Genomic DNA, 19,331 nt, shown 5'->3' with positions numbered 1-19,331 from the left:
TTATTTATCAAATAAGTTTGATAAAAGCTATGCATTATAAAGATGTGTTCATAATTATTTTAGGTGTGATAACGACATAGTAATATTGTTAAAAAAGGGTTGATCTTTTAGAGATGCAAGTTGAAGTATTTGTGAATAAAATAATGCAATTTCTGGCATTTCCACATATTTTGAAGGTGGGAAAAGAGGATATGGGTGGGAATAAGGCTAGGTTAGCCAAGGGTTGATGTTACTGAGTTTGCGTGATGAGTACATGTGGGTTCGTTATATTATCCCACCTGTGTGATTTGTGTTCATTAGAAAGTCTCATTACACTATTATTGACTATATTCCCTATGCTGTACTTTGTATTCCTGTGACTGTTTTTATAATGGCAATTTGTACATCATAAACCCTTCCCCGTTTTCACCCAGCCTCTCAAATCTCTCCCATCTAGGAACCATCAAAATGTTCTCTGTATCTGTGAGTTTGTTTCCATTTTGTGCATCCATTTATTTTAGTACTAGGTTTATTGGGGTAAACACTTTATAAGCTATTTGAATGTCTAATTACTATGCTGTACACCTGGAATTAATATAATATTGTGTGTCAACTGTAATTGAAAAAAATTTAAAAATTAAAAACATAAAAAAATAAAAATTGTGATTTAATTCTAAAAAAAATAAATTCTCCATAACAAAATGTAAAAAATAAATAAATAAATAAATAAATAATGCATATCTCAAAAAATTTTATAGTACACACAACACCTGAGAGGAGTCCTAGGTAAAAAATTCATCTATTTATCTGGGCTCTTCCCAAATATATTGACCACAAACTATTTTTTTCAAGGAACACCTATTAATATCTCTCCTGGACACTCTGGGAACAGCTATACCATAATAGAACTAGTGTTTTCCATGTATCATTGCCCATGATAATCCCAGGCTTCTAGCACATGAAAAGTTTTATTTACATGTTGGAAAACATTAAGGTAAAAATGGAAAGTGTAAAAAAGGAATCCTGTTATTATTTCCAAATTCTAAGAGGTTTGAGGTATCTGTAAGTAAAACATCTGACTAATTTTTTTCCAATTTCATCAAGGCTTACTTTTTATATAAATACAACATCAAAAATATTGTTAAAGGAAATGCAATTTTAAAAGGAATGAATAGTAGTACATATTATAAAGCATAAGCAACTTTTTTTGATTGCATGTTAGCCAAAAATCAAGTTACAAATGCTACTTAGTAGCTAAATAGAAAACTGTTAAAAAACCCCAAAAACCCTTATATATTATTATCAACTTCAATGGTTTTATTTATACATTTTTATTCTAAATTTTGTATAAAAATAAAGAATCTGTTTAAATGCCATTTGCATAGGCATAAATTATTTCACATCCTATGAAAATTATATTACATAGAAATATTCCTCAAAATAATATTCAATAATTGCTAAATAAGATTTACATTTTTACATAAAATGCTTTATAATTTTGCATGTGTCAGAAGTTACATTTCAGTTTCTAATTAAAGAAATTTATTATTTAAAAAAAATTATATGTCCCTTTTTAACTTTCCATTTAAATACAGACAGCTTGTATTACTATTTATAGCTGTCCCTTCTTTCCAGCTTCTTTTAGAGACTAGCAAACATTTTTATTGTTGACTTTTATGAAAATTCAAACAAGAAAATTTACATTTATTACAATATACTGCCAAAAATTGCTTTAATTTCCACGGATGCCCATTAATCTGATAAATGTTTTGTCATTTGTACCAACCACACTGTCAAAACAAGTTAATTATACCTTACTGACATTTTTGACAATTGCTTTAACTCTGGCAAAGAAAAAAAAAGTGTCTTATTTCCTTCAAAAAAAATCATCTCTGCCTATTGAAAGTCTTAGCTGAGCAAGAGAAGACCAGCACATAACAGAAGTCTTGCAAGGTTCAACTTAGGATCAATGGTAAATGATGAATCTTTAGGACTATTTTATAGAAGTGCTCATATTTTGTAATAGAAAATATGATGTACCTGCATAATCTGTTCTTGCGTAATGCCCATCTTCAGATTTTGTAGTCGTAGTTGTGTTATCTGTGTTAAAAATTAATAAAGATTAACTATTTCTTAATATCTAATGTCAAAATTATATTACCCCTCCAATAGTATCTTCATTCCAATTAAGGAATTTTTACAATATAGTTCTAAGCAACCTTTATGCAAAGACAGATTTACAATGTCAATTGCAACTTGAGAGTGAATAATAGAATGATACCCGTTTTCTAAAGTTTAGGGCAAAGAGAATGTCTACAATTATAACTAAGATACGCTGGGCAAAAAAATAACAAGTTAAAGACCAAGAAAATGTTTCTGTACAAGAAACAAAATAGACAATTCTGGTACATCCTGCTTTTAAAAAATGTACTTAAAATATTTCTACTGATTTAATATATAAAATGGTATGCTTTACTTTTAATTTCAAGATTGTGTAATAAATCCTTACAGTCCTTGCTAAAATGATTTTGACCTTTTTTTCCTCTGCAAGGAGAATGTCTTCCTATCTTCTGAATATTGGCTTGTGTTTATGGCATTGTGAAGATGCAGTCCCATTATATAGAAAAAGCTTTGGACTATTGCCAGTAGGCCCTCAAATTCCTTTAATCCACACAAATGCTACAGTAGACTCTACTAGCCTTTATAAATCAGAACTGCCTTTCGGAAATGAAATAGCTGCCAAATAAGAAGTTATCTTCACTTTTCTCTTCTACACAAAGACTAAAAACATTCTTTGAAATGAATTTTGGTATGAACATTACCTTGACATCGGCCCAATGACATGACTTCAATTTTCTCCTGTTTCTGACATGATGCTTCTTTGATTTGACATGCATTATCATATGATTTCCCATCAGAAGCACAGAGGGGGTTGAAGTTGGTTTGAGAACAGTCAATGTTGCACACACACCTAAAGGAAGAGAGAAATAAAAATATGTCACATCAATAGTGTCGTTACCACATTATAAATAAAACACAAAGTGGAAGAAATGCTGGGTAGGCAAAGTACAAGTTGGCAAAACTGAATTGTTTCCTTCCAGGGAAGTTCCTTCAGTGTTCTACTTGAGATGAAAAGAAACACTGAATAGAAAATAATTCAAAAGACTGAGCAGCGGATAAAAAGTAAAAAGAGAAAACTCGGAAAATAATCATCAGTTAATCTCTGCCACTGGAACTTTTAAAACACATACATAAACTTCCATGCTGATGCCTGCAGAATTTGAATCTGCTGGAGTAGCCATGAAACTCTGCTTTACAATTTCCTTAAATGAAATCTTACAGTGTTAGTTCTTTTCTCAGGAAATTTGAATGGTGAAAGCTTGTGGAAAATGATTCAGAGGATATTTAACAGAAAGTAAATAAGGAGACTATTTGGAATGTAATCAGAAGTTCAATTTCTTCAGCATACATGCAGATGCTCATAAAATGTGTGAAACAAGAATCTTCAGTGGTCCTTAACATTTGGGGAGGTGGGCATCAAGTCCTTTGAGAATCAAATGAAAGGTATGGACCACTCCTCAGGAATGCCCATACTCAAACAAACAACTCTGCATATAATTTCAGAGCTTCCGTGAGCCCCTTGAAGCCTATCTCATGGCCCTTTCCCAGATATACTACTCGTTTTCTATTTTCAGTTTTAAATAATAAGTTGATTATCACTCGTGATTTTAATGTTTTTTTTTTAAGATTTTATTGGGGAATTGGGGGAGGGGAGCAGCCAAGTTGTTGTCCTTCAGTCTCAGGTGTGGAGGGTGCAGCTAGCTCAGCTCCAAGTTCAGTCACCATCAGGCCGCCCGTTGACAGCTTGCGGCAGCTCAGCTCAAGGTGCCGTGTTCAATCTTAGTTATGGGTGGGTGTAGCCCACCATCCCATGTAGGGTCGAACTGGAAACCTTGTTGTTAGGAGCACATGCTCTCATCAGCTGAGCCACCTGACACCTGTTGGCAGCTCAGCGGCAGCTCAGCTTGGGCGTAGCTCACTGGCCCATGTGGGTGTTGAACCAGCGACCCTGTTGCTCAGAGCTCATGCTCTTACCAACTGAACCACTTGGCTGGCCCAATATGTTTCTTTTTTTTTAAGATTTTTATTGGGGAATTGGGGGAAGGGGAACAGACAAGTTGCTGTCCTTTTGTTCTTCAGTCTAGTTGTGGAGGACGTCGCTTCACTGGCCCAAGTTGGCACCATCATTGCGCTCTTCCCGGGCGAGGCAGATCAGTTGCCGGCTTCTGGACGGCCGCTCACGCTGGCTGCCGGCTACACACGGTAGCCCATGGCAACCCACTGCAGCAGGGGCTGCAGCCTACGCCGTCGCCGGCGACTCACAGCAGCCCAGCTCCAGGTTGAGCTGTTGTTCAGCATCTTAGCTGTAGAGGGCAGTGTCACTGGCCCTCATATGTGGGATCTGAACTGGGGCCCTCTGGTGTCCCAAGCCAGCTCTTAACCAACACGCCACTCGGCTGGCCCTCAATATGTTTCTTAATATAAATAAAAATTGGGTGAGCTAATGAGAATTAGGTCACCTGAATTACAAGAATTAGATAGTTCAAAGCAAACTTTTTTGTGAGTTTTTTTCTATGCTCTTATGTTATAATTATCTGTACTTTACAATCTACTTTGTTACTCAGAATGTTGTGTTGTTTTTTGCGTGTGCAAATATGTTACTGCCTTAGAATATAAACTCATATTTTCAATTTTTATTAGTAGTTATATTATTATTTTTCTAAATAGATCATATGATTCTCAAAGTGGTGAATCACGCATTTATTTCTATATATTTTCTTTAGAGCTGGGCATATACTATAATGATAACAATCATAACCAGCTTACTACATGGTGGGTTCTTAACATGCATGACTTTATTTAATCTTTACAACAGCCACTTTACAGGCCAATAATATTAAATAAGGTCAGAGAGCTAGTAAATTGTGGAACAAAGACCCCCATGGATGTGTTAAAGTAAAATACAATCCCTTTCCTCTTGCCATGGAATGTGTATTGGAATTTTCTGGCAAATTTTAAAATATACTGATTTATAAGCAGGTTTTGGGGCCCCAATCAATTTGGGGGCAAAGTTAGAATTCTGTATTCTCAAGTAGTCAGCCTGGCACCAGTCTTATTTCCTGGGAATCACTGCTTGATCAGTTTGTTGATTGAGTGAGAGAGGGTTTGTCTACACACCAGTGCTTCTCAGAGTGTAGTCCTTAGACCATCTGTGTCAGAATTACCTAGATCTCTGTTAAAAAGGCTGGCAAAAAAATGTGCTAATGCACTTCATTAAAAAAAATTTTTTTTTGTAAGAGAATTGCTTTAGGATCTCTTGGTTATTTTTACTTTCACCTATTTATGAACAAATAGCTCAGCTGGATGGTAACTATCTCTCAATACTTAAGTCATTGAGGAGTGGTACTCCTACTTTGGCCATGATGTTGCCACGTGACGACAGCTACTAGGATCACGACATTGCTACCTCGGCTGATTCTTGGCATCTGAAAAAAATCTGCGATCAGGAGCTTCGTACAAGTTCAAAGAGCTTTTAGTCCTTTTCACAGTGGATTTGGAGAAGTGACTTGGTAGATCATGCTTTTCTCTTGAACCGCTTGTAGTAAATAAAGAAGGGGAGAGGGCTGACATTTACCTTCAAGCCAGTTTAGGTTTTGACTGTTGTGTTAGACTCTGGGGAGTATCTCCTTGAAACACACTGAAATAATTATCTGCTAGCAGCAGAAGAACAGAGAGAAAGGTATATTCTCGACTCTATCAGTAAATTATGTAAGATATCAAGGGCTTTGTGGATACCTGCAAATTAAATCCAAAGAAATTCAGAGATATACACCATACATAACACTGCCAAAAAAAAAAAAAAAAAAGACTGGCAGTTCAGAAGTCCTCCTGATAGCATAACAAAAGGGTGAAACAAAAATAGAAATGACAAGAGAAAATTTGGTTGAAATGAATTGGCAAGATTTAATGTTTTGCTGAAAAATTCACTTAATTAAGCCATATAGTGCCAAATTAAACAATTGTTCACAATTTCTTATAAGATCCTCCGTTTCCAATTGGCTGGGTTTTTTTGTTTGTTTGTTTGTTTTAGTTTGATATGGTCTTAGTTTCACGGAGTGTCTGCGGCCAACATCTTCCTTTTCCGTTTGTAGCATTGCTCACTCAGGGCTTCCTTTAAAGGTCTGTTTCCCCTTTGGAAGTCCCTGACTCTTGCTGCCTCAAATCAAACCTTTAGAGACTGGCTAAGAAAAAAGTATAGACATGTGGCATTTTTTATTTTCTTCATCTGAAAAGGAGGACCTAGATTCCGTGAGGTGAAAATAAGGTACCGTTTTGCTGGGATATAAGCTTCACAAAAGCATGGATTATATTTATCTTTTTCTCTGCTGTATACTGTCATTACATCTACTACTTTTTGCCTTTAAGGCCTTGTATATATTAAATAAATGCAAGAGAGTACAATAAAAATTTTTGCTTATGAATTTCATCAACCATTAGAAACTGGGAGTCTATGGAGAATTTTTTTTTTTTGAATAAGTGGAAGAAGTTTCAACAATTGGCTGGATGACTTGAAAACTATGTAGCTCAGGGAAAGGTGTAGGTTATGACTGGCTTACCAAGGATCTACCATTCCTACGTTTATGTTGGAATAATGAACACTGATTATATGATCATGATTTACTCTATTTTTTGTACCTAAGTATATTAAGCTTAATTAGAAAACCACACAGGGTTTCAGGGCCGTGTTCCGAAACTCTAAGTTCATCTTGACCTCTATTAGTCATGGCTAAATTATTTTTGTTTTCCCTGCCCTACCTAATACCTTGCATACTCTAATCTTTCAATAACTACATGGTAAATAAGAAAACAAATTAAATGAATACAGTAATATGATTTTATACTTTTAAAGAAAGGATAAAATTAATATAAATTATCATCACTATACTGCCATAAAAACAGATTTAGGGCAGCTAAGTAATTTTCTTGGCCAACGTTAAGTGTCCTCATTGAGATCAAATGAATATTCAATTGAATTTGAAGATAATGATAATAATAATACTGCCCTACTTAATGATAGTGCATGTCCCGGTGCTATATGCTTTATATTACTACTCCTTTCATCCTTCTGTGTCTATGAGGTAGCTACCATTACTATCTTCATCTTATAGGTAAGAAAATTGAGGCTTGGAGAAGTCACACAAATTGTACAGGAAGAACCTAATTTCAAATATAGGCAGTCTGATTACAGAGCCTGTACCATTCTACCTACTATTCAGTACAATGAAAAACAAGACAGACCCAAATTCCTACTATTAAAGGAATACTTCGGATGAGTGGGAATTAAAAAGCAAGGTGATTTCTACTGTTGGACTATTTATCATGATTTTATGAATTTAAATCACATTGATTCTTCATTTCTGTCTTCTCAAACAAGTGATCCAGGCTTTTTCATGTGATAGTGATACATCAGTGAATGTTCGTTTTAAGATAATCTGAACTAATATCTGGTGTTAGAATAAGTAACTAATCTGATAGCTTAAGCCATCGATTGTTCAGAATATTTTATCCTTAACAAAACTCTATATAATGTTGGCTTCACGTAAAAAAACACTTTTAGACAGACACACGAATACACAAAACACACACTCCAATCGACTCTACGGAAATTATAAAACTGGAAAGTTTTAGCACTAAATCTTTCCAACTCTCTGCTTCAGAACTTTGAAAGGGTCCGGAATTTTTAGAAGTTCATATTCATTGTGTGTTTATAAGAATGAATAAATCTGTGTCTGCGTGTGTCAAGAGTTGGCTCTGTGGAGGCACTTACTGCATTGTTAATGTGCCTATTTACTAGTTTATATTTTTTACTTTTCTGCAACCTTCTCAAGGGGAGTGTATCTTTTTCACCTTTGATTTCCTGGTACCTAGGACAGTGCATCATAGTCAAGAAGTCTCCAATAAATGCTTGTTGAATTAATTACTGAGAGAATGGCAGGATGGGTTGGTAGGAGTTAAAGAAAACAGTCATTGTTCAAGACATTAACACACAGGAGACAGAACCAGTCATATGTTCATATAAACTCTTACCTAACTTTGTGCTACTTGGCACATGGAATCTCTAAGGAAGGAGAAGGCCCTTGAAGAACTAAGGTTCACCTTCCTCCTTTTATTTGTGTCTATACAAAGGAAATAGAGCACTACCCCTTACTGGTCTCCATGGCATTGAGATCCAATTGTGAAAAGGATATGTTTTCACCAGCCAGGCTATTACATTTTGTGGTACTTGGGTACAGCTTTGTGGAACCAATGTAATTTAAACATAGTAGTGACTTAGTTTATTGCTACTTTAAACCACTGGAAAATATAAGGCTCTGATAAAAAGGTGACAGAATTATCATATAGTGTGATGGTGAAATGCAAGTCACTGTACTTTAGCAGCTTATGTAAATTAATCCAGGGTTTTGCTTTCTACAGAAATAAGGGGCAGGCATTTTTAAAACAGAAACTATCCCTTCTTCACTGTCTTTGGCAAATAATTACATTATTATTCATTCTGAGAGGAGTAACTAGTTAATTACAGCATGTCACAAGTATTTCATGTGAGCCAAGGATTTGTTAGGCTGAGGACTGCATGGATGCCTTTAAGGATTTTTTTTGTGTGTGTTTTCTTTTCTTCCTTTTTTCAACCTATCTAAGTCTTTTGACATTTTGGCACTCTGATTGCATAGATTTCTTTTCTTCTAGTCTACAAAGAAAAAAAAACAGCCTTTCTTGAAAATAATAATTTCAGGGGTCTCTATGTGGAAATACTACCCTCTAAAATCCTTCAAAGAAAATTAACATTGACTGAAAACCTTAGCTGCTCTCTGAAATGTAAAAAAGAGAAACATCCAATAATTTTCAAAGACCACTTGATGAAGTGAAAAACCTAAATTATAAGAAGTGAAAGGAGATGTCTAAGACAATTTACATACATTTATAATTATCTCATGAATATTTTTTCTGGGAGGTGGCTTGACATTAATTTAGTTCCCTGCTTCCTCAAATGGCTCTTCCAAGATGTCCTTCAATGAGTTAAGTAAGCCTTACCCCTGTATTTAGAAGTGCCTCATGTCTGCCAGAATGGGAGGATGCTAACGCTGCCAGGTAGCAAATTACTTATTCATGTGTCTGGTTTGTGGCTGCCCTCTAATTTCACTAGATTTTGTTTAATCTAATATGCCTGTCACTTATTCTTCTCCCAAGGTCCTTAACTAGGTGTCCATTCTGAATTTTGACCATATAACATTCATAATCAGTTTTAAAGCACCCAATTGCACTGCCGTGAGATTGGCTTTCCGGCTTGCTTTGGACCTTGACTAGTTTGTTTCCCTTGGGCCTGTCTGTCTCTGGGGCTGTGATGGAGACCCCTTCTCGCTTGGCCAGTAAATGAGGTCAGAGTTGTTGTCTGCGCTCTCCTTCAGAACTGTAATGGATGAACTGCATTATGTTATTAACAGTAAAAAAAGGGTGTACCTTTAATTCAAGACTCTTGTGATAACTTAAAGCCCATTTACTCATTAAGTCTCACGTCACTCCTTTTGATGGAACTTGATTATGAATATTTTAATGTAAAGAAATTATAATTGAGGAATAACTGAGTTGTGAGGGGAAAAATAAGATGTGAAAATTCACTGAAAACTTAAACCCTCTATACAAAGTGTGAAAAAGCACTGACTAAGAACAAAGGCTAGTAAGTCTACCATATTGTTATTCAGGTGACATTATGTGACCCTGGGCTAATCCTTTCTTTTTGTTGTTGGTTTTTTTTTGTTTGTTTGTTTTTTTGTTTTTGAGAAGGGCCGTCTTTTTATTTCTTAAACCTAGGAGGAAGGAACAATGCCCTCCTCCAGACATGTAACCCAAGACTGCAGTGAGGTTTTCCAAGGGGGCTAGGTTTATCTTGGCTTAGTTGCCATTAATATCTATCTCTTTGTAAGGAGGTGAAGCATAGAAATTGGCCTCTTAGATGAGAAGTCCTTGGGACTATTGGAAAAAAGCCGGGGACAACAAATAGCCAGTCAATAGGTATCTGAAAGGAGGGACGCTGAGCTGAGTTAACACCAGAACTTTTTACAACAGAGTCACATATGAACAGGGGGAACCATTCTTGGGAAAAGAGACTGATGGTCATCTACTGAAATGATGTTTAATATAGTAAAAAGGTTGATGGGGAATATGACTAGAGCTTGGAATTTGGTATCAGACCAACGTTTAATTGAAGTCTGATCATTTATTAGCTGTATGGCATTGGACTAGTTACTTAAGTTCCCTGAGCCTGTGGAAATAGGGGTACTAATTTAGGATTGTGGGTATTAAATGAAATAATACACATAAACTACTTAACAAAATTTCTGAGACGTTGTAATTACCCAATAAATATTGTTTGTTAGTAACTTTTGGCCTAGTGGTTTCCAATCCCGGATGCAGACCAAAAATCTTTGTGGAATATTTCAACCTTGAACTCCAACCTAGAAATTCTCACTGAGGAGCTCTGGTGTGAGGCCAACATAACTGCGGTTGTCAAAATGCTACAGGTGACTCTGATGGGCAATTATAATAAATACTCTTTCTTACCCTCTAAGATGATAAGATTTTCCAAATTTAGTGTATGATTCACCATGAGAGAGTCTGATGCAATAGGTCTGGGGTGGGACTCAGAAATCAGCACTTCAAGCAAGCTCCTTAGGGCTTTCTGAGGCAGCTAGCATAGTGTACCGAGAAATCTCAACGAGTCTGGCTCCAACCACCCACCCTTTTTCTCTCCTCTTCATTCCAGTATAAGGGGTTTACTCTTCTTGTTTAATATACATGCTTCAGTGACATGCACGACAAGGCTTTCCTTCACATGCTACACGTGATATGTGTGTGGAATCAGGGACAGATGATTAAATGCACTGATTCAAAAACGTTAAAGCTGGAGCAGTCAGCTCAACTGATTCACCAAGTAAAACCAAGATAGAGTGGTGAGAAAGGAGGCCAGACTATGGAGGGGCTCCCCAGTGCCAGACACTTAACTCCAACTTTCACATGACTCCCAGGTTTCATGCTCACAAGATAGAGAGAAAAAGGTGGAGGCCAAACTATCTCAAAAGATGGGTAGGATTTAATAGAATCGTGGTGAAGTGAATGACTTGGGAAAATGTGCACCGGATGCTAGGGGGACCGAGAATAGGTCAGTCTGATTGGAATCAGCTCTTCCCAACAAAAGTGGCGGAATACAACCCTCTAGGCAGATTGTAAAGGGCCTCCATTCCAGTCCAAGGAGTGGCCTTTATCTTCTAGGCAATGGGGAGTCCTGAAAGCTTTTTCAGCACGGGGTGACGAGAAGGTCACCATGATGAAAGGGGTGCTTCAGGAAGATTACGCTGGCAGTGTAGTGCAGGATGGGGGACCAGTCACCAGGCTATGGCCATCAGCGAGAGGGACTAACAAGAAAAGCCCAGGAGTGAGGCATTCACACTGAAGGAAGAAAAGGAAGAATCAATAGGACTTAGTGACTTGAGACTTAAGACATATTACAGCGAAGTACTAAGGCAAACGTGTCACCGCCATGCACTTCCTGCTCTACCCATTCCTGCTTTTTTCCTGACCTGCGTCGTGTTCCAAATCGGAAAATGATGAGAGGACCAGGCAGGCTCAAGGGGGCAGTTGTGTGGGACGCAGGAAGGCCTGCTTTCCTCTCCTGGACAGGAGAGTTTCTTTCTTTGCTACTTGGACAGGGGTGAACAGGATTCTATCATGATGAAGATACCATGTAAGCACCCTTAACTACAGTTTAAAGAGAATTAGTCCTTGTATGAATGCATACCCTGCCTGATTCCAGGGCTGACTGAAGACGTCTGGAGCAGCAGATATTTATTAATTCTCACTGCCTCTGAGAACAAACAAAGATCCCTCCAAGGCAGCCCCTCGTCAGCCTATGTGCTATAGTTGAAGCAGGGTTTAACTCATGATCCGTTTTCATGTATCACAGATGCATGCTTCTCAGAATTATTTTCTCCTGTTTGAAGCAGCTGCATTTACATCTTAAAATAATCAAAGTAAACAATTCTTCCTCATATACATTTTTAAAAAGTATCTTGAAGCAAAAATCCCTCATTAGCATCATGTGTATGCTCTTGCTCATTAAGCTGGAAAACATTTTCAATAACCAAGGGTGACTCTGATTGCTAAGAAGTGTGGTCGCTTTGACTAGATGGGTCTTAATACACAACAAAGTCAGAGAGCATGAACATCCCAGAATAAATAGTTGGGAGGAAAAATAATACAATGAAATCGGGGGTGGGTGGGGGGGAATTGCATTTGAATAAGGTGATAGACTTAATTTCCACTCAATCCTTCTGTCACGATCATGTTGAACATTTCAGTACTTTCCTCTGGGCCCAGCTGTAGGAATCCCACACCCACTTTGGCCAGTGGGGCACCTTCACGTTCATATTTTACAAACTGGCCCTCCGGTATGCTTTGACAAAGGACTTTCAGGAGTAAATATGTATGAACAGCATTACAGTCTAGATTTGCTACAAAGCTGCAGTTTAACATCACACCCTTAGATTTTATTCACAAGATAGAAGAAGCAGTAGATGAAAAATAGCTCTGCATTGTGGTAAAATTGCTAGTTTGAAAATATCATCCATTATATTGTTCAGGAGGTTTTCATTTGCTTGTTTAATTTTTTTTTCTATAAGGACATTCATGATCATTCTTTTCAGAGGAAAAAGTAGTCTCACTTGATGATCTGGCATATCTCTGTTTATGAGATAATGTCAGCTTAAGACCTAATGTTTTCCTTTAGTCCATGTCTCTCAGGCAGCTTGGAGATAAGCAGTAAGTAAGTAAACGTGTGTGTGTGTGTGTGTGTGTGTGTGTGTGTGTTGAATAAATGATGAGTAATACACGGGAACAACAAAATATCTATCCAACAAGTTTTAATCAATTTCACTGATCGTATGATATAAAGGTAGGAATATAAGATGACATTTGTATACTTGTAACATTTCCTTATGGAAGTAATTCTCAGCGATTTTATAACATGCTTTTCCCAGACTAATGTCAACAAAAATGTATGCTGTTATAATTGGGCAGAAAAGCATTGATTAAATTATTCTGACATGAAATAATTCCAATCATAAATAAAAGTTGTATCAAATAACCTCCCTTTATGATTACACCATCCTTTTTTTTTTTTACTTACTAATTTTAAGGTCAATTTAAGTTTGCATTTAAAATAATATTTAATACATATTATAACATGTTATCATAAATTTCATTATTGGAAAAATGAAAAAATATAACAAAACTATTCATAGGGATTCTGTACCCTAGCCCTGATAAGAGAAGGTGGGAAATACGATTAAGGAGTGAGGATGCCTTAACTTTATCTGTAATGTTATGTTTCTTAAGAAAAGATCAAAAGCAAATATGGTAAAATGTTTGTAGTTGTTAAAACTAGGTGGTGGATGTACAAGTGTTATATCATTTTTGACAGTTTCAAAATATAATTAAGAATACAAATATTAGGTTTGACCTTTTGCTTAAAATAATTAAATTACCAAGCTTGGTAAACAGATTTTGTATCGATTTAGATCTGGATAATTTATTTCTAAATTGTTTAAACCAAATTTGAAAAAACAATATGTGCATGGAGAAATTCCAGTGGAGTAAAATGTTTCTTTGCAAATCACTATTGATTTGTAAAATCACTATTGATTTGTCTCTATAAAAATGACTTTCAAGAAGAGTTTATTATATGAAGAGAATTGTCTCTGTCTTTCTCTTTCCTCTTCGTACTTGTCACCCGCTGAAATGTTAAACTCACAGACACATGGTGGCATTTTCGTTTATAGGCCCGAGCCAGTGTTGACTTCCGGCAGCAATGCCGGTGTGTTCTGATTGCTCTGAAACAGGGCTGTATGGTAGCGTTGTTGGCCAGAAATAGTCATGAGCTATTCTAAAACCTTTGGGATGAAGGACTTTAAGTAGAAATGTTTGAACATTTTGCCTTAAAATAAGACTGCTTCAAGCATTTTCAAAATATGAAGCTTTAAAAGGTAAGAGGGGGGCTGGCTGAGTGGCTCAGTTGGTTAAAAGTTAGCTTAAGAGCACGAGCTCTGAGCAACAGGCCTGCTGGTTCGATTCCTATATGGGCCAGTGATGCTGCGTCAGAGCTGAGCTGCTGCTGATCTGCCAACAGGTGGTAGGATGGCTCAGCTGGTGAGTGCACGTGCTCCTAACACCCAAATTGCCTGTTCGATGGTGGGCTACGCCCAGGCGCAACTAAGACTGAACTCGGCACCTTGAGCTGAGCTGCCCCCCGGATGGCTCAGTGGATACAGCATGTGCTCTTAACAACAAGGCTGCTCGTTTGACTCCCACATGGGATGGTGTTTACACTAACCCACAACTAAGATTGAACACAGCACCTCGAGCTTAGAGGCTACGAGCTGCCAATGGGCAGCTAGATGGTGACTGGTGCCCTCCACAACTAAGATTGAAGAACAACAACTTGGCTGGTCCTCTTCCCCAATCCCCCAATTAAAAAAAAAAAAAAGGTACGAGGGGAAAAGGATTTGATTGCCTCCCTGCTCTGAGCTCTCAGTAAGGTCCTCTTGCTAAAGGTGTTTGGAGGGCCACAGCTATTATTGGCACCCCCTCCACTTTTTAACAATCCCTAGGCACATGCATTTTCATTTATTATGAATCTCATTTCATGTAGTCTCATCCCACAAATGTAGTTGAGTGCCTAGTTGGTGCTAGGTATTTGGGCTAAACATTAGAGACATCAACATGGCCCATGGGATCCCGGCTGGCAACAGAAATCACAATGAAATGAGAAAAACAAGAATCCATAAGACAGTGTCATCAAAGCTGGGCTTTGTTGGCGTGAACAATGTGTTCTGACAGGACTGAGGAGGAATAATGGCTTCTGCCTGGAGAGTCTAGGAAGGTTTCACAGAGGATCTGATGCATGAACTAGAACTTTAAGGAGTAGGATTTTAACAGGTGGTTTCCATGGTGACTTGTACCAAGAGACTTCTGAATCCTTTACTCTCTAACAATATCATTTCTCATTCTCTTCCCTCTATTGACCTCTCTCCTGTGTGTTCATTTATATAGCGCATAATAACTCAAAACTCTTATGTCAGGTTTCATGTTAAAAACGACAGCCTATGTATCCTGTTTGGGACCCAGAGCCATTTTGGAAGTCAGGCCAGGCCATTGAAGGAACGCCACTCCAGAAGTCAGGGCTGTGGGTCCGGTTTGGACATTCTTGTTCTCCGGCTGCTGGATCTCTGGCTACAAGATACTGAAGGCCAAACTGGCCCAATAATGATGTGTAGGGTGGTCAACTCTAAAATTCTGACACTTTGTTTCCTTATACTCATATTACTAATTATTTCTATTTATCCAGTACATCTTTGTCTTCCTATCATCCTCATGGTCATTGTGGCTTCTTCTCTCCTAAAGCCTCTAAAAAATGGGTCTGGCATTCCCCCCTCCTCTCCCTGACCCTTAGGTACGGTGCTTTGTATACAGTAGACATTCTACATATAATGGTTGAATGAATGAATGAGAATTCTATTTTATTTTTCCACATTTTCTTAATGTTCTTCCAATCAGTGAATTACTCAGTGATTCCTAAATGTCCAGAGCTCCAACCATGCTGTGTGTCATCTGAGAATGCTTCCTACCTGGGGCTAAAGTTCCCTCTACTTCTAGTTTGCTTGCTGTTTCATCTTCTGTAGCCTTACTTACTTGTTTTCCATCCTGACCTGTGTCTCTTGTCTCCACAATTTAGTAGGCAGAACATGGACAAGTAGATCTGGTAATTAGGGCCTCAGGCCATTATCTGTACCTAATAAATGCTTATTGAATGAATGATAGACCTGAGTTACAGTCCTAACTGTACTTTTGCAAGTTACTTGACACATCTGTAAAATGCGGAAAATAACTCCGAGCTCACAATAATATCTATCTCAAAAGGTCATCTGAGGTATAAGTGAAGAACAAATGGAAGATGGCTTTGGGTGATAATTGGTGCATGACAGGTTCTGTTGCTTCCCTTGCTCATAAAGTTCATTCTTCACCTTGTATTAAATTGGTCTAATCCATTCCAGGTTGAACATAACTACCTTACCTTTTCACCTTCACCTAATTGATCAAATGCAAATAAACTTTGACCCAATGTGGATAAAATAATTATTTTTCATGCATTTTTATCTAAAATCTATATCCTGAGTTTTTTTCTGCCTCGTTTGGAAGTACAAGAAGACTAATGTCTCTTTCAGTTCTTTTGGATAAAAAAGAAATTGTTAACAGATTATACCTTCAGTGCAGTCTACTTCAAAGATGAGATATTTGTCATTGTCCTGTAGATTTTAGTATTTTTATTCTATGTAACTTTCAAAATATGAAAACATTCATTGTTTATCTGATTTTCCAGAAATACTACAAATTCTTGTAAAATCTGAGAATATCGCTGTACTGAGTAGTGATAAAAGTAAGTTTGTTTCACTCCTACATTTTTCCTAGACCTTGTTATCTCAGTCCTTTACTTCTTCTTTACCATTCTCTCTTTCTTTACTGTCTTCTATCTGTTCAAATATGTAAGTCAAGTATACAATCTAAGTCCCTAGGAAAATAATTTCCCTGATGTTCATGGAGCTTACCAGCTGGCATAGAAGCTTACCATTTAGAACATGGAAAGGTTGAAAATTCTTGATAATGTAGAAGAACACTTTTTAATATCTATAAAGATGATATCAATTATTTATATGCAGAGACAATATAAATGAAATGAGAGATAAATCTACTTGTACTTTCAAACACAGTAGAAACAAACTCAATTTATAGATTTTAGATAAACGTCCATAGCAACATGCATAGTCACATTGGATTCTCCTGTGCTCATTTAGTCTTTCATGCTAGAGTTATTTGTTAATGCTGCTATTCTTTTTATTCTAATTAAAATGTCTGCATTTATGTTCTTGAGCATGGCTGTGCAAAATGGTTGGGTTCTTGCTTTCATCTCAGAAGGTTTTTTAAGCTGCATAATCAAATGTGGACTTTTCTTTTAGTCAAGTAGGTGACCACTACAGGAGCACAATATGTTTTCCAAAAAAAGTGTTTTGATTCACTTCTAAGAGAAATAATTATTTTAATTAAACCATAAGCTATTGCTTATAACAAACACTAATGTTATCTTAAGTTATTACCTGAAACTTGGGAATATTTTCATTATTTTAACTTTGTTGTGACTATATATTACATCCAGTGCATAGTAGGGATTTGATTTATCCTTACCAATGCTATTCATCCATTTCATAAATTGTCAGTCTTCTATCTTAAGCAAGCCAAATTACAATTTCTTTGAATTCAAAAAATAGTTCTTATTATCACATAAAGTCTCTTTAACTGCCACACTATACATGGGCATATAAAAAAATTCTATGTAAATAAATCAGCCTACAGATTACAATTTAAAATCATTGGGTGATAACTTTTGTCTGTGGCACTGAAAAACATGTATTCTATACCTTTTTCACTGATAAATGACCTATGGAGATTTGACAGTTGTCAGGCAGGCAGACTTGGAGCTTGCTGAGATCATTATCAGACACGTATCAAGGCACAAATGGGACCAATGCCAACAAACCATGCAGGACGCTATCATTACTCATCCAGATGCGGTATCAGTCAGGGGTCCCCTTCAACATGAGCTGGAGTTTAAGTTCATATTTTCCCTGACAAAATGCTACTCCTAAATATATGAACTTGTCTCTTCTCTAATTTGGGATTTTTCTATTATGAAAAATTACTTTTAAAATGAAAGTTCTAATGAAAAGTAATATAATTACAAATATATTCTTATCTAGAAAGAATTAGGATGACTTTAGCTTTATATTCACACTCATATAGATTGGAGAGTGTCTTGGATCATAAGAGATTCAGAATATTGTACTGAGAAAAAAATTGGAATGACAAAATATAGAAAAATTAGTAAAAATGTATACACAAATAAAAAAATTCTCTTTTCTGATACAGAAAAAAAATTCAGAGGCTAATCCAGAATTAGAACACTAAGATGCTAAAAACAGCTAAAGATGAGTATACATATACTCTATATGTATAAGTCACCAGGGAAATGAAAGAGCCTCTGAATTTCTCTCCATTTCTATTCTGCCTCCCTAGTCAGTTCATAGCACAAGTAGGGTGATGCTTTTAAAATGTAAACGAGATCAAATCATTCCCTTGCTCAAAACCCACCAAAGGCTTACCCATGGATCTTAGAATAAAGTCAATGGTTCTTATGATGGTTTATGAGGCCCTGCATGACCTGGCCCATCACTACCTTTCCACTTTCATTTCTTGTCAATCTTCTCCATCCTTTCCATGCTCCAAACACACTGGACTTTTTACAGCTCTCCAGACATACCACTCATGCTTCTGCCACTAGGATTTTTCACTTGCTCTTCCCTCTGCGTGGAATATTCCTACATCAAATATTTGCATGGCTCAAATAAAACCATTTCAGAGAAGTCTTCCTTGACAACCCTTCCAAATCAGCACACTTCCATCCCTGAATCCTGAGATTATATTACATGCTTGATTTTTTAAATTGTCTGTTTTCTCCACTTCAGTATATGTGACACGTAGAAAGTAACCTCATCTGTTTTGTTCAGTGTTGTATTCTTCAGGCCTACAATAATATCTGGCACATAATAGGCACTCATGTAAATATTTGCTGAGTAAATGAGTAAACGAATAGTTTTCTGACTTAAAAATATGCTTCTATTTCAGTGATCTAGACATAGCTTTGTTTTGAATTATATGGTTAATTAGATAAATTCCTATTATTTTGCTTCAATTATCAAGAAAAGTATTTACTCTTTCTTGCGCAGAATAAATATTTATTAATTTTTTGTTAAACGCTTAGCTCATAGTGGATGTGCAATAAATATTGGCTGATTATATGGAGTGCCTACCATGTACAAGTTATTAGACATTTTAGTATTTAATTACCAAAAAAATGGACCAAGTATCCCTGTTAGGTGGACTAGGCTATTTTAAACCTGATGATGATATCGTATCCCAAATATCAGTCTTTAGTAATCAGTATGAATCATAAAGGGCCCCACAGTTTGACAGCCCGAGGCTACATGAAGGTCATACAATTAGCCTTTTCAATACCTATGTACATTTTTTGGCATTGAAATCCAAATTACATACTTTCACTTTTTTTTTTTTCA

The 19,331-nt window shown here is 36.6% G+C and overlaps 1 protein-coding gene across 2 annotated transcripts in view; it reads right to left on the bottom strand.

The window, feature by feature from the left end:
* The window catches only part of TMEFF2 (transmembrane protein with EGF like and two follistatin like domains 2), a 235,552-nt gene that overhangs the window by 46,770 nt on the left and 169,451 nt on the right, over nucleotides 1-19,331 (bottom strand). For both annotated transcript variants that reach the window (XM_019662343.1, XM_019662342.1), the window contains exons 6-7: nucleotides 2,802-2,950; nucleotides 2,020-2,079 (exon numbers count right to left, since the gene is read on the bottom strand). In XM_019662343.1, coding sequence (XP_019517888.1) covers nucleotides 2,020-2,079; nucleotides 2,802-2,950 — 209 coding nt within the window. The remainder of the gene's footprint in view (nucleotides 1-2,019; nucleotides 2,080-2,801; nucleotides 2,951-19,331) is intronic.

Source organism: Hipposideros armiger, unplaced genomic scaffold (genome assembly GCF_001890085.2).
Source record: "Hipposideros armiger isolate ML-2016 unplaced genomic scaffold, ASM189008v1 scaffold_372, whole genome shotgun sequence".
NCBI lineage: Eukaryota > Metazoa > Chordata > Mammalia > Chiroptera > Hipposideridae > Hipposideros > Hipposideros armiger.
Note: the sequence above shows the minus strand (reverse complement) of the source record. Positions and strands in the feature narration are given on the sequence as shown.